Source organism: Canis lupus, chromosome 16 (assembly GCF_011100685.1).
Source record: "Canis lupus familiaris isolate Mischka breed German Shepherd chromosome 16, alternate assembly UU_Cfam_GSD_1.0, whole genome shotgun sequence".
Lineage (NCBI taxonomy): Eukaryota > Metazoa > Chordata > Mammalia > Carnivora > Canidae > Canis > Canis lupus.
In genome coordinates this window covers 20,525,379-20,550,085 of record NC_049237.1, presented here as the reverse complement: position 1 = coordinate 20,550,085, position 24,707 = coordinate 20,525,379, and the positions used below count along the sequence as shown (strand labels likewise).

Genomic DNA, 24,707 nt, shown 5'->3' with positions numbered 1-24,707 from the left:
AGACGATTCTTCCCAACAGTATTCCTTCTGGGGCTCTAACAACTATGAGATACTAATACTAGTTACTCATCCATCTGAGAATGTTGAGTAACAGTGCCCTGAAAGAAGTAAATGATGAGCAGATCACCCTAACTCAGATTAATGCAATCCCTTCCAATTCACATTTGGACGAGAGCTAGCTCTGGCATGCTCAGGATTTGGGAAAGGATTAGAATCGGCTGCCCACAAAGGTACGGCTTGCTCCCTGGATCTCAGGGTCAGCACTGTGTGCAGGTTCTGGAAGCCCCGTCACTGCCTCTCTGGTTGGGGAGGTGGGGGGCAGTTGTGGTTGCCAGGGCTTCGGAGTCAGGAGGCCCCAGGCCCAAGCGCACCCCCAGCATGTGACAATTCTCAGCGGCTGGTCCTTCAGCACAGAACTGCTTATACTCCATCCAACACCCTCCACACCTCAATCCTTCCCACGTGCTCGCTCACCAGCTCTCTCAAGTTTTGTTTCCTTTCATTTAGGGAGTCTGAAGTCAGACATGGAATTTTATGTTCTGATACTCGGCAAAGGGCTTAGCTTTTGACCTACTTTTCTTGGAAGGCAACAAGGAGAGGAGGGGGGACAAGTGTGAAAAATTAAGACTAAAAACAATGTGCTACTACTACAAATGGACATCACAACAGAGCTGAGTAAGTAGCATGTAGATGCTGGTTCACGCCAAGTAAACTACTGCCAAAGCCGAAGCCCCCAGCCCTACATGGAGACCCAGACTACACATACCCCCCGCAGGCTGTACCGTGACTTCATACATGTAGTAGCCGTGGAGAAGCTTCTTTTCCTGTGTGGAAATCCTTAGAGCCTGAAAATGGAAGTCCCCTAGAACACCTACAAGAACGGATTGAAGAAGTATCACTGCCACACTAATCATGGGCAATATACAGAAAATGCCTACTGTTAAAATTTCAGAATCTAAACCAGAGCATCTCAGTATCTAAACCAGAGGTCCCAGAGGCTAGAACTACAGTAAGACTAGTTACCTCTTAAACAGGACTGAGTCCAAAACAAGAAATTTCCACCAAAATGTTCCTTGTGTTCAATCTCCACGAAGTTCACATGTACATAAAGATTTATACGTGTGTGTATATACATGTGTGCGTGTGTATATCTATATATAGATATAGTGATGGTGAGGGGCACACTTTATATGTGTATCTATATATAGATATACACACACACACACACACATCTCAATTTAGATGTGAAAGTCAGGAGATTTAAATAGCTAATAGTGGGTTAAAAAAAACCACAATTCCACAATTACTTCCTCCTTTACACCTAGTAACAATCTTCACTCTAGAGAGAAGTGCTCAATGAAAGTCATTTTTACTGAGAAAGCTTGGCCTGTCAGACCATTTTCCCAAGGAAAACAAAATCTGGTTACAATTCAATCACTAAAGGGCTCTTCCTCAAAACAAGTCATGAGAATATAAAGCATGCCTGGCCTCAAGCTCCAAGGTCAGCCTACTTTGCCACCCCCACCCCACACTGCAGGAGAACCAAAACCCTCAGGGGCAGAAGATCCTCACTTGACCACCAGGAGATTCACCCTATCCAAACAGGACTTCACCCCACACTGCCCTGTCTCCCCGAAAATACCACATGTGAAGTTGGCTAAAGATTGAGATAAGACACAGAAATAATATTTTTTTTAAAGATTTTTATTCATTAGATTGGGGGGGGGGGGGGGGCGGTGGTGGCAAGGCAGACACACAGGCAGAGGGAGAAGCAGGCTCCGTGACTAAACCACCGAGCCACCCGGGCTGCCCCACAGAAATAATTTTAACACAGGAAACATTAAATTCTTTGTATTTTCCTTACAGTAAGATTTCCTACATACACGAAAGCCAAGTCAAGGATATACCTAAGAAATATCATACATTTCATAAGTTAAAGGGGAGCCTTCCCGATCCATCCTCTCTCATGTCTATGGTAGCAGTATGAAAGCAGAAGTCTTCAAAAGACTAATCTCCTTTCCACCCCTACTTTAGCCTCATTACAACGTCTGTGGATGAAAAAGCTCATCTATGCTGATATGTGTTATATTACTACCCATCTCCCTCCATCAGCTACTCTTCAAGTCAGGCCATACCGCGGTAAAAGATAAGGAAAATCTCTATGAACCCCCACCTGAAATAAACTCAAGGGCCACACCACTGAAAGGGCCCCATACCTACCAGACGTGGCAGTGAATTACTCTCCTTCATGTTTAGGATGGGCAAGGGTCCACCGGTTTCTCCCCCATTATGTGTAGACAGAACCTCTCTTCTCATTTCCCTCCTGGAGGGGCGCAGGTGGTGCTCAGGCTCTCTGACCAGGCTCCAGACCACAACAGACAAAAACACAGGTTGGGTCCCCCACAGGGAACCAAGACAGAAATGGCTGCGCCGGACACAGTGAGCCCTGGCCTCCCATGTTTCCCAGCACCCCAGACAGCTCTGGAGACGGACAGAGAGCTCTCTCAACAGGCAGCACACACCCGCTCCACATCATGCCTACGCCGCAGATGAAAACCTGGCATCCGGCATCAGTGCCAAGATGTGCAGTTGATGGGAAAATCCATTCTGCAACGAATCATCAGCTGGAACACCACGATCTCCTTTCGCAAAAACTACTCTTGGCAAAGAGTATCTATGCTGCCTTGTTCTAAAGACGTCTTTTCACACAAACTGTGAACTCAACAGTCACAACATACCACAGTGGGAGGAAAGAGCCAGTGTCCTCTGAACAAGATCTGCTACAATACCCAGTGACTCCCCAGAGCAACTCGGGGCAAATTCACACACAATTCCATGCTCAACAGCCAACGGCACTTCCAAGGCCCCAGCATCTGCATCCTTACCATTGTCTGAGGGGAAAAACGGCAGTTAATTAGGGCCATACATAGTGAAGAAAATGAGTATGTTCAAACCTTTATTATTGCAATGCGCATGGTATTGAGAATCATCTTCCAGAGAGGAGGAACAGGATGTTAGAAACCCACACTGCTTAAACAAAGGCAAATACGGTGCCATGATGATGGAACAGAAAAGGCTATCCATCTCATCAGAGTCATGGACACGCCAAAGGAACAATGAACTTACCAAAGAAGTCAAAGGAAAACGGGTCCCTTCCACCAAAAAATTCCCTGAAGACATCATCTGGGTTACGGAATGTGAAGCCAAACTCAAATGGAGTGTCAAAATGAAGTCCACCTACATGATACAAACACAACTTTTAGTTTATGAATTCTGGTGTTTAGTATGCAGTTACTTATCTACAGAACATTCTATAAAATTGGGACCTTAATGTAAAAGAAAATGGCTCATCCATTCATGGATCTGTTTTGCCACACAAAAACTGCCAGTGGCTGATGGGGAGGTCAGAGCAGCATGGCCACCAGCACTTTCGCACCATCTCTACAACTGCCACCTGCACACGGATAACGTGGTTTTCTCTTCTGTCAGGAAGCATCATGCACACCAAACATAGAAACATTCACTTGCACTCATCACCCGGGTCTGTGCTTAATCTGCAGCACTGACCTCCCAAGGCCCGCTGTGGGGCTGAGGGTGCGGGCCATCATGGGACATCTCCTGACACATGCACCTGTGTGAGGCCGCCACCACAGGCAGCAGGTCTGTGGGTATGTGTGTTTGTTACACCCTGAGAACATTTTGACACAGGGTCAGGTAAGTGATGTGGGTGCACAAACTCAGTGCGTTGGAGCAGCGCTGTAGCGGCATCCAGGGCTACAGAAGGGAGGTCAGCACACATGCGGCCGCTACATGCGGCCAGTCTTCCCCTTCCGTTGGTGTGACACCCTGTCACATGGTGAACACACCCGATGCAAGGAAAATGCAATGTCCAACCCCTTGTGGAGACCAAGACCTCCGGTGGCCAGATGGCCTCCTTTGCTCACTACAAAGCCAAGAGAAAAGTCAACTTTTACGTACCTCCACCTCCACCATTTAGTCCTTCTTTGCCGTATCTGTCATAGATGTCCCGTTTTTTTGCTATAAATTTAAAAAGGAGAGAGCATAAGACCAAGGTCTTTTTCCCTCAGAATTCACATATTTCCAAAGCTATAAACCAAGAAACCAATGCAGTTTTCAAGGTTTCAGTGTTAAGTAGTTAGGCCTCCCTTACTTTACACAAAAAGGGGGAAGAAAAAAACAAAATATATCTCCTTACAAACTCAGAAAAATTTTTAAATAGTGTGAAGTTTAAAATGTGATTATAAAAAAGTGCTTCTAAAAAATAAAAAATAAAATAAAAAAATAAAATAAAATAAAAAAGTACTTTCAGCCTACTATGCAGAGATGTGGCTCACACATACATTAAAATCACGTAAGTTATAAAACTATTCCAACTCTCGAAGTATACCGTCTTACAACCAAGTCCATTTGGAGGGGGACTAAGATCTGCGGCACACAGTGGACAGGATGGGGCCTTGGTAGGGCAGGAAACAGATGTACTTAAAAGCCAGATGACAGGTGCTCCAGTGGTGCAATCCGTTAGCACGTGGTACTTGTAAAAGCCAGATGAAGAGCCAACCCCAATCCCGCAGGCTTAATCCCCTTGGAAGAGCAACAGCCCAACCAAGCCTTGAAGATGCTCTACTGTCCTCTGTCCTCTTGACTCTCTACCTTCTAAAACAAAGAACTGCAACTGCAGCGCTTAGAGACAGACACCTTTTTTTGATACTTCCCCCCAAAGTATTATTTATTTTACTGTGTGGTAAAATAACAAGAGTTATAGGGGAAAACAGGTATACAAACCACTGAAAGTCAGTTCGGGGTAACCAGAGCGCTAGTAAGAATGGTAAGCACACCTGTGAAGGTAACACCTATGCTGGAGGCTGCATAAGAGACATGAAAATACACTCTCCCTCAGAAAAGGGGAGTAGGAGGAAACAACAGCGTCTTTATGAGAATTTAAATGTTCTCTTCCTGACAAAAATCAAGTCTGGGTTCAACCTAAAAATAGAGAATCAGCTGACTAAAATAACAAAAACAGTTTAGGTTTCCTCCTCCATTGTTTTTAATCATTCCTGGTCTGTGAATCCACAAATCCAGAAGTGTTGATCAGCACAAACAAGGACCAAACAAGACAATAATGACACGGAGATCCCATAGTGCTCCAACTCAGTCTGTTCAGAAGCTGCAATCAGGGTGCCTGGGGGACTCGGCAGTTGAGCATCTGCCTTCAGCTCAGGTCATGATCCCAGGGTGGAGGGATCCAGCCCTGCATCAGGCTCCCTGCTGAGCAGGAAGTCCACTCTCCCTGTCCCCCACCTCTGCTCATGCTCCCTCAAATATCTTTAATTTTTTTAATTTAAAGATTTTATTTATTCATGAGAGACACAGAGAAAGAAAGGCAGAGACACAGGCAGAGGAAGAAGCAGGCTCCACGCAGGGAGCCTGATGTGGGACTCCATCCCAGAACCCCAGGATCACACCCTTGGGCCAAAGGCAGGCACTAAATAAACTGCTGAGCCACCCAAGCATCCCTAAATTTTTTAAATCTTAAAAGAAGATAAACCCGCTATCAGTTTAAGATCTTAAATGCCACATTTTTAAAAGACTGCAATTATCAGTGTCTATGTGTTTCCTAATAACAAGCTGCTCATGAAATAAAACATCTGGGACTTTCTTTAAAATAGAAGAAGAGACGTATTCACAAATAAAGATGCTCCACGTGTTATTAGCAGCAGTGGAAGGCAAGTGGCGGTTAAACAGATTTCCTCTAAACTCAGAACTGCCTCTCACTGACGATCCTGCCAGAAGGATATACTTGGAGGAAGCACCCACGCCCTGCAGCCAGTAAACCTCACTGGTGACCCTGACCCCCTGTGGATACACTTGAAGGAAGCACTGATGCCCTGCAGCCAGTGAACCCTACTCCAACCTTCTGGGTACCCTGCCTTGACTCACACCAGGTCATTCAGTGCTCCTTCCTGGCAAAGCAATGTCAGTACATTTCCAGTCTTCTAACAAACCTCCACACTGCTCTCCCAAACCCAGGGCCCACACACACTTTTCTTCACCAAGGACCTGCTGATTGAATCTAACAGCTCACCTTCCACTTGATTTGTGAAACCAGGCTAATGGATCGGACTTTTCAAAAGCCTACACTTTCCAGTATCTATGCTCTAGACCCAGGGGCGAGGGAAGCAACACCTCAAAGTCTGGAGACGCAATGACCCAGATGGAGTCCTACACTCTGATCCATCCTGTCAGTCCTCAGATCAGTGTCAGTAACTGTTTAAAACAGCCATCCTGAAAGAAACTGATAGAAGCAGGGTACCCACAGCACTCACGGGTAACTGTATCAAGGATCTGCCAGGGACATGGGTCAAAGCTTCACAAGGAAAGAAACTTTTCTCCATGCCCAAACCTCAATTAGCCAAATCCATACTCCACTAAGCCCTGGGGAGAGTCCGAGCTCTGGGTAGGTTAACTCACCATCTGATAACACCTCATACGCCTCAGCTACTTGCTTGAATTTCCTCTCTGCTTCTTCTTTATTTTCAGGGTTTTTATCTGGATGCCACTTTAGGGCCAGTTTCCGGTACCTTGGAAAGAGTAAAAGGGCACTGGTCACTTCCACGTGCAGGTCACTTCCATGTGCAGAAATCCAACGGCTATGAAACATCACGAGGTTCATAAACCTGTGCGATGAGGGTCAATTCAGGAGTAAAATCTCCCTTTCCCCCACCACAAGACAAAGAAGTTCTAAAATCCACACAGCACAATACAAAACTGAGAGATACAAAAACATGGCAACATTTGAGGATCAATGTGTGCAGGTGAACTCCTGGTCGTGCAGCTGAGAGAGCAGAGGCAGAAGGCAGCCTTGGTAAGGGGCCAAGGGTCCAGCACCACAGCCCTGGTCCCCAGCCTGTCGCCTCCCACAGCAGTATGGCAGGGGTGGGCTGTAGCAGCTCCATTTACAAAGCCACCCCGTTCTGTGCTCAAGACTCACTGAAGCCTCCAATTAACAGTAACAATTACAGGGATTTATTTTTTTAAAAAAATCCTTTTTAAATACGATAAAAAAAATCTCTTCTACTTAACTAAACATCAGCACCACATATGATATGAGGTGGGGGCGGGCTAGCGGGGGAGGGGTAGGCCCTGCAAAAGCTAACATGAGGAACCAGGCAGTCCTCCTCACACCTGCAAGTTGTTAACATAAGGCTGTTGTGGTTCAATTTAACATTTTAATCAAAAACCTTGGCTTGAACTTCTTAAAATCTGGTTAACACTGGACTCTACAACACTAAAACAATATTTTATCTTTCTATCACCATGGACCTCAACATGCAATAAGCAGACCAAAACCCCTGAAATGCAACAGATCCTGGGCAAAAATTGACAGACCATGTAAAAGACCAAGGAGAAAGAACGGTTCATTTGCACTAGTGTGCTCTTTGAAAACAAAGAATGTAGCAGAATCCAGGGTAGCTTTATCTGTACAGGTTTTATGAAAGACTACTCAATCTTCTTTGGATTCCAGGCACAATCCATGAAATGGGAAGAGTATCGGATGTCTTTTAGCATCAGCCTCTGGACTGAAGTGTGACTTCACAGCAGTACTTGAGCACCAACGCAGGCAGGCTAACCCGTGGAGCGAGGAAAAGCACAGGGCCTGGGACACAGAGCCAGGTAAGATTGTAGGTTCCTCAGGAGAAATGGTGAGAGAGAGCAGCCACACACAGTTACTCCTCCAATAGAAGCTTTTCTGGTCACTACGCATGAACAAAGCCTAGAATCCACAAAATGGACTAAAAACATGCACCACTCACAGGTGCAGTTCTGCTCATTAAAAATAAATAAGGGGGGATCCCTGGGTGGCGCAGCGGTTTGGCGCCTGCCTTTGGCCCAGGGCGCGATCCTGGAGACCCGGGATCGAATCCCACATCAGGCTCCCGGTGCATGGAGCCTGCTTCTCCCTCTGCCTGTGTCTCTGCCTCTCTCTCTCTCTCTGGGACTATCATAAATAAATAAAAATTTTTTTAAAAATAAAAATAAAAATAAATAAGGCTAAATCCAGCCTAAGTTAGTATTAATTTAACTGCACACTTAATGGGAAACCCTTACTCTATTTACAGGAAATAGCATTTCCTAAGTTCATACTTCAAAGCATCCTGAAGACGCTGATCGACCCCTATTCTCATAGGTAACTAAACCAACTACTTTCTGTGTTTAGAGTAACAAAGGCATGTTTTTCCAGTGGTTAATAAAAATAAAAATACTGTGGACATACTATTCAGGAAGAATACGATTATTTCCAACTAGCCACTGTTGCCCACGAGCTGTGAGCAGAACTGTTAACAGAAGTGAGAAGCCCCAAGGCCCACTGGTGACAGCCCAAAGGCACTTCCTGGGGGCCCACCTACTTGAATTTCCTGGCTGAGGTTTAACACAAGGATATTCTGCAAACAGCTTCAGGTAGGCTGGCTGTAGCAGTCAGGCTGCTATCTTTAGCATTTTTCAATGAAATATTTGATTCAAACCCCTCAAATGTGGGATACCTGGTTGGCTCAGTTAAGCATCTGCTCTCCATTTTGGCTCAGGTCATGATCCCAGGGTCACAGGACCAAGCCCCGTATTGGGCTCTGCCTGTCCCTCTCCCCCCTCCCTGCATACAGGCTCTCTCACTCTTGCTTGCTACCAAATAAATAAATCTTCAAATAAAAACCCTTAATTTCCATCTGAGATCTATGAAGTCTAATAGTATAGACTTGTGTATTAATAAAAATGTTTGGGACGCCTGGATGGCTCAGCGGTTGAGCATCTGCCTTCGGCTCAGGGCGTGACCCCAGGGTCCTGGGATGGAGTCCCACATTGGGCTCCCTGCAGGGAGCCTGCTTCTCCCTCTGCCTGTGTCTCTGCCTCTCTCTCTCTCTCATGAATAAATAAATAAAATCTTTAAAAAAACATTTTTTTAATAAATAAAAATGTTGGTTCCTATAACAAATTGAAATTATTCCAAGCTGAGTTTTATTAGTCTCTCCAAGCTAAAATCTGTTTCATAACATTTCTTGCTACACATGAAGGTCAAATGAATTAAATCCAGTTCACCTTGGCCACCTGTGCCCTCAGCCTTGCCCTGTACAGGCGCCAGGCCTGGTCACAAAGGCATGGATGGGTAAGGCTGACAAACCATACCATGGACCAGATGGGTTCTAGTGGTACAGTCAGGGACCACATGACAAGGATTTTTTAAAGCAACTACACCAAGGTGGTTATAACACCATACTCTTAAGAGTGCCAGGTGCCAACTCAACTCCATTCCAAAAATCCAATGTCAGAGTTCTCCAGGATTATCTCACATCCTCAGTAAGTCTGATCTACTATAAGCGGCCAACAGAATCCATGTCCCAAGGCAAAGTAACAGGAAACCAGGCAACCTTCTTATTCCTCAATGACAAGTGACAGGATGGCCTAGGTCCCAGAAAGCAAGAGTTAATTTGTTAACTACTCTGTCTGGAGGTAAAATTACACAGCAGCATTGAAAGAGTGTTATACTACATGGTCCATTTCGATAGATAAAAAGTTACAATACCCAAGTACCAGTGCAAAACGGATTTATTATTTCATAAATATGATTACTTACGCCTTTTTAATATCCTCAGCTGAGGCATGTCTCTGCACGCCTAGAACTTCATAGTAATCCACCATGTTTCAACAGGCTGTTGGAGTGAGTCCTGCAATTAGAAATCCATGGTCAATGACAGGACTGCCAAGGCTGGGTTCATTGTGGGGGGAAGGAACTCCGTGGGGTTGGGGGGGGCTGGAGGGAAGACGTCACCTCACCTGAGCACTAACCACTAGCCTGTCAGACTGGGCCCTTGTCTGGGAACAGATTCCAAGACTTGTGCCCTAAGACCCTTCTAGATATATAATAAAAAACCCTGAAATAGCCTAATAATAGCTGCCTAAACTAAAACAGAGGACTCTGAGGCAGACACTCAGGGCCCACTTGACCACCAGCTGACAGGCCCTGTGTGAGTATCTTGTTTTCCTGACAAGAGCTGTGCTCAGGGAGCTTTGGTTACCTCCTTCATTCAGTGCATTCCCAAGCCAGCCATTGGGCAAGACTGCACAGCCACCAGAATGAACACATTGTCTCAGCGATATGGGACCCACACAAAGACTGGGGATGAGCTACAGTAACCCCCCATCCCAAAGTCCCAGGGAAAGAAAAAGAAAATGTCTGACAACACAGCTTTATCCCCTGGCTTCCAAGTTCCAGCCATCCACCACACACATAGATTGCTGCCCTGTTGTCAACACTAATTAGAAGGTAGCCTTACAGGGTGCTTGGGTGGCTCAGTGAGAAAAGCATGTGCTTTCAGCTCAGGTCATGATCTCGGGGTCCTGGGATCAAGCCCCACATTGGGCCCCCTGTTAAGCGGGGAGCCTGTTTCTCCCTCCTCCTCTGCTCCTTCTCCTACTCATGCTTTCTCAAATAAATAAAATCCTTTAAAAAAAAAAAAAAAAAAAAAGGCGGGCAACCCTGGTGGTGCAGCGATTTAGCACCGCCTACAGCCCGGGGTGTGATCCTGGAGACCAGGGATCGAGTCCCACATCAGGCTCCCTGTGTGGAGCCTGCTTCTCCCTCACATGAATAAATAAATAAAATCTAAAAAAAAAAAAAAAAAAAAAAGGCATCCATACAGATCACGCCTTCGGTGGCAAACTAACAGCAGAGATTGGCCTCACAGTTATCCACATCACTTCACAGGGCAGGAGAGTGACAGTCGGCTCTGCCTGTGCCACCTCTAACAGGGCTGGGCCCTGGAGCCCAGAAACCAAGGACATGCTGCCTCTAAGTGAAAGCTAATGAGCTTACTTCTTTAACTCTGACTAAAGCAATTCATTCAACCACTGACCAGACACCTACCAAGAACAGGCCTATCCTCTCTGATGGTCACGCTACCATCACCCAGGAAAACAGGCCCTACAGTCAGGCTACCCTGCCCACAAGAGAAGCTGGGCTCCCCAGAAACATCCCCAGAAACTGTACTATCCCCAGAAACTGTACTATCAGACTTCAGAGACATTCTGACTCCAAGCGAGTATCTGCAGTTAGTCTTCCTGAGGCTGAACGAGGTCAACTAGCAATTACTCCCACTGCTCAAAACAAGATGCATACACAATTGTGTCCAATGTTTGGGAAGCAACTCATAGCAAAAAAAAGTACCTGGTATTACATAACGGACATGTACAAGTCAAGCAATTACAGAGAAACTGTATTTAAAGGGTCAGAAAGTAGCGCCTGGGTGGCTCAGCCAGTTGAGTATCCTGACTCTTGAGTTTCTTGGTTTTGGCTCAGATCATGAGCTCAGGGTCGTGGGGTTGAGCCCTGCTTCCACTTCCTCTTCAGCCAGCTCAGCAGAGAATCTGCTTGGCCTTCTTCTGCCCCTCCCCCTCACTCATATTCACTCTAATAAATAATCTAAAAATAAATAGAAGCAAGGATGCCTGGGTGGCTCAGCGGTTGAGCGTCTGCCTTTAAATCAGGGCATGATCCTGGAGTCCTTGGATCAAGTCCCGCATCGGGCTCCCTGCCTGTGTCTCTGCCTCTCTCTGTGTCTCTCATGAGTAAATAAAATCTTTAAAAAAAATAAAATAAAATAAATAGAAGCAGCACATGAAATCTACTCACTACTAGCCCAGGAGCTCAACACATGAAATAACTGAAAAATGCCACAGGAGGATATATAATAGTTGCCCCCTCATACCTAGAAATGTTAAAATCCAACAAACATAGTTGAAGAAGAAAGAAAGCTGAGCTGCCAGAAAGAGACGGCTCAAGTGCCAGAAACAACCATGGAGTTGACACCAAAAGTGGTAATCCTGAGTGGGGGGATAAGGAGGCCTGTGTTTGCAGGACAGGATTTGCTTTTGAAGCACCGGAAGGAGTGGCTGCACTGAAGATCCAGCCCCAACCCTTATATTGTGGCTCCCAAAGGGCTGTAATTACAAGAAAGGGGGAGGAGAGAAACCGCCTCCAACCTGCTACAAAGAGGTGACGGCCCCCCCAGGCGGTGAAGCCCTAGGGCTCAGAGAGGCGCAGAAAGGATTCCCCTTCACTATCCTGTGATGCTCCACACACTGCAGAACCACCAAGTGTGACCCCAAGATAATGAGGCAAACACAGGGGCACCTCACACTACAGCTTTAAAAGCTAAGTCACAGATCCCAGCAGAAAACACAACCCCTGCTCAATAGGAGCTGACCAGGAAAGCAGCAGGAGTGAGAACACCTCCCAGAATCTGAAGCTAAGAGCTTGAAATGGAACATAGAAAAAAAGGCATTCATAAAATAATCACAGTAACCAGTGGAAACCACACTGGAGAGGAGGTCAAATCTGTTCTGCAAAGGATGAAATCATTAGCCTGGCCGCTGCAATTTAAAAACAAATTAAATCGAGCTAAAGAGAGTTGGTGTAGTGGAAGTGAGGCGTGAGGAAGCCATACAGGCTCGCACACAGAGTCGGAAGGTAAAACACAATTCTAAGGACAAGCAGGCTGAGAGCAGAGAGGAGACGAAGATCACGTGATGCTGAACCTGGCTCCTCATCTCCAGAGCTGACAAACCCACAGCATGCTCAACTCTGTCTCCCAGCTGGAACTAAAGTATGACAAATTGTGTAAGGCGCACAACAGGAGGTTCTGATACATGCAGACACTGTAAAGTGATTACAGTCAAGTGAACTCACATACCCATCGCCTTAAACAGATACCACTTCCTTTGAGAAGTGAGGATAGGAAGAGCTCTGTCAGCAAATGCCAAGCATTCGGCAGGTTACTAGCCACCCAGGCTGCACCACAGTCTCCAGAATGTACTTGTAACTTAAAGGCCATACCTGTTGACAGACACAGCTCCCCGCTTCCCTTCCCCAACCCATGTTTCTTGGGGAGCTCAACGTTTGTAGATTCCACACATAAGATCATGCACTATTTGTGTCTGGCTTATTTTGCTTAGCCTAACACCCTCCAGGTCCACCCATGTTGTCAACACCACCAGCGTTTCCTTCCTTCTCAAGACCAACTACCATTTGGTTCCACAGGGTCCCCTGGTTCTGTGGGAGGCAAGCCGAGCCGCACGCTGTGGCTTGGGCAACAAGAGCAGAGGGGCACTGAGAGAGCCAACAGAAGCCCCCCGTCCCAGGAGTATGGAAGGCATAGAAAGGAACACATCCCAGAGCAGCTCAGGGGTCCATGGAAGCCGGCAAGTCCCAGCTCACAAAAACAGAGCAGAGTGCTGGCCACGAGGGGCAGGGGCTGGGACAAGTGGGGAAATGCTGCTCGAGGGGCACAGACTCACAGTGAGGATTCTGTTCTGGAGCCAACACTGTGGTGAATACTTCAGGGCTGCCAGAAAACTCCATCTTAAAAAACGTTCTCCAGATGCCTGGGTGGCTCAGTGGTTGGGCATCTGCCTTCAGCCCAGGGTGTGATTCCAGAGTCCCAGGATCAAGTCCCACACCAGGCTCCCTGCACGGAGCCTGCTTCTCCCTCCATTTATGTCTCTGCCTCTCTCTCTGTGTCCCTCGTGAATAAATAAAAATTAAAAAAAAAAAACAAAAAAACAAAAAACAAAAAAACCATGTTCTCAGCACAGGAAGACCTGGTAACTGATGTGACAAAGTGGCTGGTGACCATACTGTGATACAGAATGTCTCCAGTCAACCACATCTCAATAGACTAAAACTTCTAAGTGTTCTACAAATATTAACTCGTTTAAATACTTCAGTAAAAAAAAAAAAAAGGTAAAAAAATAAAAATAAAAATAAAAAAAATAAAATAAAAAATAAATACTTCAGTAAACACAGTAACTGTAAACAAAAAAAAAAATCAAAGACATCCTAAAATTGAATTTTGTTTTTCAAGTTTTAGTAAGATACAACCAAACATACCACAGTTTAAGGTATACACTGTGCACCTTAATTTCACTGAATTCTTTTAAAATCTCCATTGTTCCAAGAGAAAAATTCAAACTCCCATGACATGAAGGGTGCACAAGGCAGACACTAGGAAAGTTCGCACAGCACCAGGACTCTAGGAAGGATCCACTGGGGTAAGAGATTATTGGGAACAAGAACTTCGAAAGGATAAAATTGCAATACTGCCATAAACACAGCCTCAAAACATCCAGAACGAAAAGAGCATTACGAGGCAAACAGAACTTTCAGGATGGAGGCTGGGGAGGAGGAACTAACGTGAAATGGGTACAGAGTTCTGATGCAGGAGAGAAGACGTGGCACTGGAGGCACGACACTGTGACTGCCCTTTGATGAGTGCACTGAGAAATGGTTAACAGGGTACATTTTAGGTTTGTAAAACATAAATGATGTTAAGATTTACAAATAAAATTAGGTTTTTATAGATGTTATAAGTTATTTATATATTGTTTTTATAAAGAAAACCTTCTGGGCAGCCCGGGTGGCTCAGGGGTTTAGCGCCGCCTTCAGCCCAGGGAGTGATCCTGGAAACCCGGGATCGAGTCCCATGTCGGGTTCCCTGCCTGGAGCCTGCTTCTCCCTCTACCTGTGTCTCTGCCCCTCTCTCTGTGTGTCTCTCATGAATAAATAAATAAATAAAAATCTTTAAAAACAAAAAATCCTTTTATAGAATAAAAAATAAATAAAATAAATAAAATAAATAAAACCTCCTCCTTTCTATGGGGGAGGGGGGACAGAGATACAGGCAGACTCCCAAGCAGGATCCACACCCAACATGGAGCCTGACCACAGGGCTCCATCCAACAACCCTGAGATCATGACCTGAGCCAAAGTCAAGAGTCAGATGCTTAACCAACTGAGCCAGGCATGCCAGAAGTTTAAGTAAACTCCACCCCCAACGTGGGGCTCGAACTCACGACCCTGAGTCATATGCTCTACAGACTGACCCAGCCAGGCACCCTAAATAAAAACGTTTTTTTTAAAAAGACACATGCAGGACACCTGGGTAAGTAAGCTCTGCAGTTGAGCGTCTGCCTTTGGCTCAGCGTGTGATCCCAGAATCTGGGATTGAGTCCCACATCAGGATCCCTGCAGGAAGCCTCCTTCTCCCTCTGCCTGTGTTGTGTCTCTGTGCTCTCTCATGAATAAAAAAATAAAATTTTAAAAGAAAAAAAGAAAGAAAAAGAAGATCCACGTTCTTGAGGCAGCTGGCTGGCTCATTCGGTAGAGCATGTGACTTTTTTTTTTTTTTTTTTAAGATTTATTTATTCATTCATGAGAGACACGGAGAGAGAGGCAGAGACACAGGCAGAGGGAGAAGCAGGCTCCATGAGGGAAGCCCGACGCGGGACCACCCCAGCAGGCGCCAAACCGCTGAGCCACCCCAGCTGCCCAGATCTCAACCTCTTAAGTTCGAGTCCCACACTGGGTGTAGATATTACTTAAAAATAAAATTCCAGGGGATCCCTGGGTGGCGCAGCGGTTTGGCGCCTGCCTTTGGCCCAGGGCGCGATCCTGGAGACCCGGGATGGAATCCCACGTCAGGCTCCCGGTGCATGGAGCCTGCTTCTCCCTCTGCCTGTGTCTCTGCCTCTCTCTCTCTCTCTGTATGTGACTATCATAAATAAATAAAATTAAAAAAAAATAAATAAATAAAATAAAATTCCTAAAAAAAATAAATAAATAAAATAAAATTCCTGGGATCCCTGGGTGGCGCAGCGGTTTGGCACCTGCCTTTGGCCCAGGGTGCGATCCTGGAGACCCGGGATCGAATCCCACGTCGGGCTCCCGGTGCGTGGAGCCTGCTTCTCCCTCTGCCTATGTCTCTGCCTCTCTCTCTATCATAAATGAATAAAAAATAATAATAATAATAAAAAATAAAATTCCTGGGCACCCCTGGTGGTGCAGCAGTTTAGCTCCACCTGCAGCCTAGGGTGTGATCCTAGGGACCTGGGATCAAGTCCCACGTTGGCCTCCCTGCATGGAGCCTGCTTCTCCCTCTGCCTGTGTCTCTGCCCCTCTCTCTCTCTCTCTGAATAAATAAATAAATCTTTAAAAAATAAAATAAAATAAAATTCTTATTAAAAAACTTTTTATTTTTTTTTTTAATTTTTTATTTATTTATGATAGTCACAGAGAGAGAGAGAGGCAGAGACACAGGCAGAGGGAGAAGCAGGCTCCATGCACCGGGAGTCCGATGTGGGATTCGATCCCGGGTCTCCAGGATCGCGCCCTGGGCCAAAGGCAGGCGCCAAACCGCTGCACCACCCAGGGATCCCTAAAAAACTTTTTAAAAAGAAAATCCAGGGGCACCTAGGTGGCTCAGGTCATTATCTCAGGATCTCAGGGTCCTGGGATAGAGCCCCACATCAGGCTCCCTGCTCAGCAGGGAGTCTGCTTCTCCCTCTCCCTCTGCTGCTCCCCCTACTTGCACTGTCTCTCAAATGAATAAATTTTAAAATCTTAAAAAAAAAAAAAAGAAAAGAAAAGAAAAAAGAAAAGAGGGGATGGATCCCTGGGTGGCTCAGCGGTTTAGCACCTGCTTTTGGCCCAGGGCATGACCCTGGAGTCCCGGGATGGAGTCCCACGTCGGGCTCCCTGCATGGAGCCTGCTTCTCCCTCTGTCTAGGTCTCTGCCTCTCTCTGTCATGAATAAATAAATAAAATCTTTTTAAAAAATAAAATTGAAAAAATTTTAAAAAAGAAAAGAAAATCCGTGTATTTTTATCAAACATGTGCCCATTTGGCAAAGCAAAGCTTAAACATCTAAGCTTTGGAATGCTTACAAAAACAATGGAACAAAAATGGAAAACATGATCACAAAACCAGAAACAAAAGACTGGGGAAACAAAACTGGTTTTCAGAAAGCCCTTGGGCCAAAGATCTCATATAAGAAATTAGGATGTGTTTAGGTGAAATATATCAACTTGATCACGTAACGAAAAAAAAATTACAAGGTAAAGTATAACCTCAAATACAGCAGTAACAGTTCTAGAGGTTGGAAGGTTAAGAACTCAGAACAGACTTGAACTTGACTTGCCATTTAGAACATCAAAATATGTACTTTTCTCAAATAGATTTCCAGAATTTTTTTAAATTACAAATTAGAGAAAATTATATTGTGACTATTTTCTTGCAATTCCTGCGACTTAACCTGAAAACCCCAATTAGCTATGCCAGACACGTAACAAAGGATATTGCGGGGGAGGAAAGGCTGCCTCTGCCCTATGGACCTTTAGGAGGGCCTAAGAGCCATGTAGACAGGAGCCAGGTCAACAGGAGAAAATCCATTGTCATAGGTGTGGGTAGGAAATTCCAAAGACTAGTAAGGCAGCAGGAAGCTTGTAGGAGCTCAGGAGAGGGGCAGGTCTGAGGGCACAAGGGGGAGGAAGGCGACAAGCAAGGAGGAGAGAAAGGTTTGGAAGCCCAAGGTCGCCGGTGCCCATGGAGTTGCTTAGGTGAAGGGGAGTCCCTGGGGCACCTGGGTGGCTCAGTGGTTGAGTCTCTACCTTTGGCTCAGGTCGTGATCCCAGGGTCCTGGAATCGAGTCCCACATCAGGCTCCCTACAGGGAGCCTGCTCTCCCTCTGCCTATGTCTCTGCCTGTGTCTCTCATGAATAAATAAAATATTTTAAAAAGGGGGGAGGGTCCCTGTTAACCGGCTCAGCCTGATGCAGGCTCTCCTTTTCTATGTAAATTTAGGCCACAGTGGGGGAGGCAGGGGGCTTCCCCACCACCACCACCCCCGCATCTGCTGGGTTTTGAGGACTCCAATATAACGTAATGCCAAAGTGGCCCACCTTTAAAAAAAAAAAAAAAAAAAGGTGGCCCACCTTGGGGCAGCCTGCCATGAGCCCCTCGGTATTAACTGGAGAATGTACCAAGAACATTGTTCACTGAAACACAGCTTCTGCTGTTCTGTTTGAACATGTTCAACATAAAACATAAGGTATTTGTTTGAAAGGCAATCAGTTACACAATATAGGAGTGAGCACCCAATTTTAAAAGTTTCCTCTCTGGCAGTTTCAACATTAAAAGCACACCGGTTGGCCAGTGACAGCAGCCAAGCTCAGGCTCAAAATTCCCAGCTCCAAAAGACCAAGAAGCACAGCAAGCATCCACCTCCAGGAAGTAAAAACCTGACCACCAGCCACAACACAGCAAGAGCAGTCGGAAAGAGCAGACGAAGCAGCCAGCCCCTAGCATCTCTACTTCCAAGAGCGAGTAAATAACTCTGCCAGATCCCGATCCCCTCTAAGCTCCAGCTGCTGCTGCGACCATCTGCGGGGCACCCCGAGAGTGGCCAGCAGGAACAGGACTTGTCAATCCACTGTTCCCAACATGGAATGAGACTAGGCTCCCACTCTGTAACAGCTGAACCATCACCAGAGCCACACGTGGTCAGAGGTCATCTGGTGTGTCAGATGCCACTGCTAAGATGTCCTTGGTACTGCTTCAAAGCTGGGATTCAAGTTCGGCGGTTTCTCTTTATTTGCACTGATGTGGTGGTTTTTGTGCAAATGAGGACGGTAGTGTGGCAGCAGGATCGCCAAGGCAGTCATGCAGATGTGAGTGGGGACATGGCCTCAACCTGCTAGGTGGTATAGGCCCTGGTTACTTTACCTAACATCCCTCAGGGCAGTCACTGGGACAGGGAGAGCACATGAACCCCAGCAGTTAACAGGACCTGGGAAACAACAATTGAATGACAGCTATTTGTCCCTCCAAAAGAAAGCTGCCCCTTAAAGAAAATGCAAATGAACTGAATGAGACCAATCATCCGGAGAGTCCAAAGCCTCAGCTCCACTGTCCCTTCAGCAAGCGGCTGTTGGTACCTCCGCCCAACACCAGTAGCACGACTAGCAGCTCACTTAGGAAGGTCAAGAGAAAAATCTTTCCCCGTTAACACCCAGCAGACATTTTCAGAGCTCGTGCAGTTTGACTCTCCAAAGCCCTCAGCACACAGAGGCTTTCCAGCCCTGTCCCAGTTCTGGTTTGCTCTCCCAACAAGCCTTGTGAACACAGAGTGGGGAAGCTAGGGTTCAAAACTTCTGCTACTCATGTCTTTTCATCCACTCCTATTGTGCAAATACCATCTGTTTCGCAATGATTCCCAAATATAAGCTCCAATCCTAGGTCTCTCTTTGGCACTTCAGACATGAATAGACAGATGACTACTTGACATAGCTACTTGGCCTTATGACAGACATCCCAAATAGAACAGGACCAAATTTCACTGGATGCTCCCTACCCTACTCCTTGTCATTCTCTAGTAAATTCTGCCTCCCACTTCCACGCTGTTAACTGGAAAGTTTTGCTCCCCTCATCACTGCTATCCACCCCCTCCACCTCCCAACACACACACCCACACAAAGTAACCACAGTTCTGTCTGGTGTGTCTGCCAGCTATCTCAAACCCCTTCAACTTTTCTCTATCTTTAATGGCACCAGCCTCTCCTACTGCTGGAGCCTCTTAATCATATCCTCTTCTCTCACAGCCAAAGTAAGCTATAAATACACAGGAGCTATCAGAGCAGACACAATATGGTGTCCAGCACTGGACATAACCAGCTATAAGGACATGGTCAGCTCCACTGGGGATTACATGGAGTGAGACTTTACTTCACTGGCTAATACTAACTCTGGGGCAGGAAAAGGACATGACGAGCCTAAGACATCCTACTGAGCTCTTCAAGTACAAATGATAGCAAAAATTATAGGCCTGGTCACAAAAAAAAAAAACAAAAATAAAAAACAAAAAACAAAAACCACAGTAAAGACTAGAACTGTAACATCTTGAGGTGACTAAGAATAAATGGCAACTAAACACTACCTGGGCTCTGGGATTGGTGTGTGGAGCAGGGAAGGGACATTAGTGGATTACGGGCAGGGTATGAATAGAGATCAGAGTTAACAGTATTGTAGCAATGTTGACCTCTTCGTTTCAGTGGACAGTACTGTAGTTACATGATTAAGGAAAGTCAGATGAAAAGTAAAAAGGAAATGCCCATACTGTCTTGAGGACTCTGCTGTAAACCTCAACTCACTCTAAAGTTAAAAGAAAAAAAGTCAAAGGAAAGTAGGACCAGGTCAAAAAGACCTCAGAACAAAATTGATGGAGAACTCACAGACCAGAGGGGAATCTGACCATCAGAATGACTACCATGCATTTAAAATACACATACCAGTAAAAGAATCAAGGATTTCCTATGCTACATGTCCTGTACAAACTACAATGGCAACAAAGTAATTGCAGAGCAACATTCTTTTTTAAAGAATTCTGGGGGCACCTGGAGGGCTCAGTGATGAAGCCATGAAGCTTCTGCCTTCAGCTCAGGTCAAGATCCTAGAGTCCTAGGATCAAGTCCCCTGTGAGGCTCCCTGCTCAGCAGGTAGCCCGCTTCTCCCTCTGTCCCTCCCCCTGCTCATGCTCAGTCTCAAATAAATAAATAAAATCTTAAAAAAAAAAAAAAAAAAGAATTCCACCTAACAAATACAGAAAAAATGCTAGAATTAAAAAACTATCATTCTGAAAATAACCTAGTGCTTTTCAAAGCATAGACTTGGGCCAGCAGAACCAGTATGTTCTTGTTAAATAAAAGGACTTATTTTTTTTTTTAAGATTTTATTTATTTAAAAAGAGAGAGACACAGAGAGAGGGGCACAGACATAGGCAAAGCGAGATGCAGGCTCCTCGCAGGGAGCCCAGTATGCGACTCGATCCCAGGACCCCAGGATCACGACCTGAGCTAAAGACAGACTCAACCACTGAGCTACCCAAGTGCCCCAAAAGGACTTTTAAAGTAACCTAGTTTCAACTCTGCCTCAAAGCATCCCTACTACATGGGGCAGCCCAGGTGGCTCAGCGGTTTAGCGCCGCCTTCGGCCCAGGGCGTAATCCTGGAGACCCAGGATCAAGTCCCACATCAGGCTCCCTGCATGGAACCTGCTTCTCCCTCTGCCTGTCTCTCTGCCTTCTCTGTTTCTGTATCTCTCATGAATAAATAAAAATCTTAAAAAAAAAAAAAAAAAGGCATCCCTACTACAATAACTACTAAGAAGCCCAAACTTTCTCTGTCAATAGTTATTGGATTCTTTACACTGAAAGATGGGGCCTCCAGGGAGTTGTCACCCTTTGGTCCCTGGTTCAGGTTACACAACGCATGCTCAATTTCTTTTCCACACAGAGGTCTTCAAACATTCAGGGGCTTTATCTTCAATTTTTCACTCTCAACTAATACAGATTTACATTTCTTGACAGTTCCTCCTTGAGCAAGCTCCAAGGCTGCAATTTCTGAGTACCCAGAATGTCACCAACAAAAATGTAAGGAGACTACTGCACTTCTCCTCTGAACCTGGATCATCAGATCATCAACTCTCCTAGGACACATACCTGAACTCAATAATCAACATAAGTTGAGTTATGTCCCTGTGAGTATGTGTTCACTGTCCTGCCTCCCATCATGGCCGCTGTGCAACTGTGGTTCTTCAGACACATGAGCTTCACAGCTTGCCCCCATAAATTCCACCTTGGTGACATTGGCCCATTGTTCTAATCAATCAAAACCTTTTTTTCTTTTAATCAAAACCTTTTTGATAGAATTCTACCATCAACATATTTACTCTCAAGGAAAACAATGATGTAATTCTGAATGAATTTAATCATACAAATTTACTATTTAAAACAATTGTAGACTAGCTCTGGGAATAAGTCACGAAGTTTAGCAGACAGATGCATGAACAAGTTAGTCATGGACAGTTAACACAAACATGCGAGGAGCATGGAGGAGAGGGTATGGAGAGTGCAGGCAAAAAGTGTAAAAGAACACTGCCACTTCCTGAAGAACTGGAAACAGAAAGCAGCTCCCTGTGCAGAGGCAAAATTATCTCCAGCTGAAGCAGCAGCATATGCAGTGACGAAACTATGAAAGCACATGGCCCACTTGTGAAGTGACAATTTAGTAAGGCAAGACTTTTAGTACAAAGCTTACCTCTAGGGCTCAAGAAGAAGACACTATTCAAGAATAATTTTAGAGCATGCCAAAGAAGGCAGCCTGGATGGCCCAGTGGTTTAGCGCCTGCCTTCAGCCCAGGGCGTGATCCTGGAGACGCGGGATCGAGTCCCACATCCGGCTCTATGCAGGGAGCCTGTTCCTCCCTCTGCCTATGTCTCTGCCTCTCTCTGTGTGTCTCTCATGAATAAATAAATAAAATCTTAAAAAAAAAAAAAAAAAAAAAAGAACATGCCAAAGAAATAGGACTTTTTGACTATAAGCAAAGGAATTTTTAAGAAATGGTCTATTAGGGGAATGCCTGGGTGGCTCAGCGGTTTGAGCATCTGCCTTTGGCTCAGGGCGTGATGCCGGTCCGGGGATCAAGTCCCACATCAGGCTCCCTGAGGAGCCTGCCTCTCATGAATAAATAAAAATCTTAGGGAAAAAAAGAAAAGAAAGAAATGGTATATTAGAGATGTATTTGAGAAAAATGACTTTTAAGTACAAGATGAGTAAACTTCTAAAGAAAATATGATTGTGTGGTGTTGGGGAGATCATTAAAAAAATATTCCAAATGAAATGCATTTTCGGAATCAGAAAAACGACAGTAGGAATGGAGTAAAGTAGTGAAGGGAAGTGAGATTCAGGAACCTGTTACGGGTCACCCTCTAAAGCAGCAGGATTTCATTAATAGGATTCCATGCACAACCACTAACATCTCATGAAAGGTTTTTTTCAACTTCTACTGAAAACAGAATTTTAAAAACTTTTTCATCCACATGTTTGTACTGGTGACGCTGCATTTGGTTTAGTAATAATTCAGGCTGAATCATTAGCCTAATCAGGAGGAAATATGTCCCTGTCTTGTGCCAGGCATTACAAGTACCTATGGAGTCACGACCACAGCCGTGAGCAGCTCAAAGGAACAGTCAATTGCCCAAGGTTTCCATCAGTTCACATCCCCAAGTTTGAGGGTAGAATTCTCCCGCCTATGCCAAACTGTGCTGTGAGTGTGGGAGCCAAACACTTGATGCTAGAAGGACATTTCTTACATCAACACTACCTTTTCCGTTTTTATCAAATGCCAAATAGATCAACCAGTTTTACCATAAACTCAAAAATATGGGATCCCTGGGTGGCTCAGCGGTTTAGCACCTGCCTTTGGCCCAGGTCATGATCCTGAAGTCCCAGGATCAAGTCCCACATCGGGCTCCCTGCACACATGGAGCAGGCTCCTCCCACATGGAGCCTGCTTCTACCTCTGCCTGTGTGTGTCTCTGCCTCTATGTCTCTCTCATGAATAAATAAATAAAATCTTTAAAAAAAACTCAAAAATATGCTCTATAAAGACAATAAAAATGAAAACACCCTAAGGCCTATAAATAAAGATCCAAGAAGCCACTTAGACCCTGGGCATCTCCTAGGAACCTGCAGAGTAGACTCAGGTCCTGACACCACAGCATCCAGCATGCAGCATCAGCCACAGGCTGTGTAACCCACCCCCTGCTCACAGCTTCAGAGCAAGTAAGGGTAAGAGGATTAAGTTAAACTTAACAAAATCCACAGATTATCTGTGACTATATATATAAATGCCACATACAAATTTGTATCTGTAATTTCCCTACAGAACACGGTATTTCAAAATATTAACAGCCTTTTCTAAAACAATGATAAATCCATACACTAAACATATGGCTGACTGTATAATACAGGATAAAAGAAATCTGGAAAATTAGAAATACTATCCAATTCCAAAACAACTTTAACTGCTGCTTAATCACGAGATGTGCAGATAAATAGATTTTATATACAATTTCCCTACCCACAGATAAACTAATTTGAATCTTTAATCCATTTTTCCTAAAACATCAAATACATCCATTTATTCTCAAAAAAAAAAAAAAATATGTGTGTGGCAACAAAACCTTTAAAATGGCCTTCACCAGGATGCCTAGGTGGCTCAGCAGTTGACTGCCTGCCTTTGGCTCAGGTCGTGATCCCAGAATCCTGGAATCAGAGTCCCACATCGGGCTCCTTGCAGGGAGCCTGCTTCTCCACCCTCTGCCTAGGTCTCTGTCTCTCTCTGGCTCTGTCTCTCTCATGAATAAAATCTTAAAAAAAAAAATAAAATAAATAGGGATCCCTGGCTGGCTCAGCGGTTTAGCGCCTGCCTTCAGCCCAGGGTGTGATCCTGGAGTCCCGGAATCGAGTCCCACATCGGGTTCCCTGCATGGAGCCTGCTTCTCCCTCTGCCTGTGTCTCTGCCTCTCTCTCTGTCTCTATTAATTAATTAATTAATTAATACACAAACAAAATGACCTTCACCTCTCTCCTAAAATCAGCCAACCATCCCTGCTCCCCAGCTACAACTGCCAGGGAGTGTGAGAGGGGCAGTAAGGCCTCGCTATTGGGCTGTCACCTAGGACACACACACACACACACACACACACACACACACACACGAGTCCCACCTTCCCCATCCCATCTCCCATGTGCAACTGCCATTACAGAGGCCAGGCAACACCAGAAAAATGGAAGCCCTGGGGGTGGGGGGATGTGTGTGTGACACATGCCCCCTCATGTGCCTTCTCTTCACAGGGGTACCCAAGGACCAGGGAGGAACATGGTGCCTACCCACCGCCTCCCACTACCTACAGATGCTACCTGGAGAAAGCGGCTTCTCTCCTGCATCCAAGTGCCAAAAAGGAAGC

General features: G+C 45.4%; 1 protein-coding gene across 5 annotated transcripts in view; it reads right to left on the bottom strand.

Moving 5' to 3' along the window:
• DNAJB6 (DnaJ heat shock protein family (Hsp40) member B6) overlaps positions 1–24,707 on the bottom strand; it is a 73,785-nt gene that overhangs the window by 33,578 nt on the left and 15,500 nt on the right. For 3 of the 5 annotated variants that reach the window (XM_038559837.1, XM_038559841.1, XM_038559838.1), the window contains exons 2-5: positions 9,647–9,737; positions 6,490–6,599; positions 3,979–4,038; positions 3,127–3,237 (exon numbers count right to left, since the gene is read on the bottom strand). In XM_038559837.1, the coding sequence (XP_038415765.1) occupies positions 3,127–3,237; positions 3,979–4,038; positions 6,490–6,599; positions 9,647–9,711 (346 nt within the window). In that variant the 5' untranslated portion in view covers positions 9,712–9,737. Of the gene's footprint in view, positions 1–766; positions 872–3,126; positions 3,238–3,978; positions 4,039–6,489; positions 6,600–9,646; positions 9,738–24,707 lie in introns of all 5 variants that reach the window. The other 2 variants (XM_038559840.1, XM_038559839.1) reach the window with 2 other exon arrangements.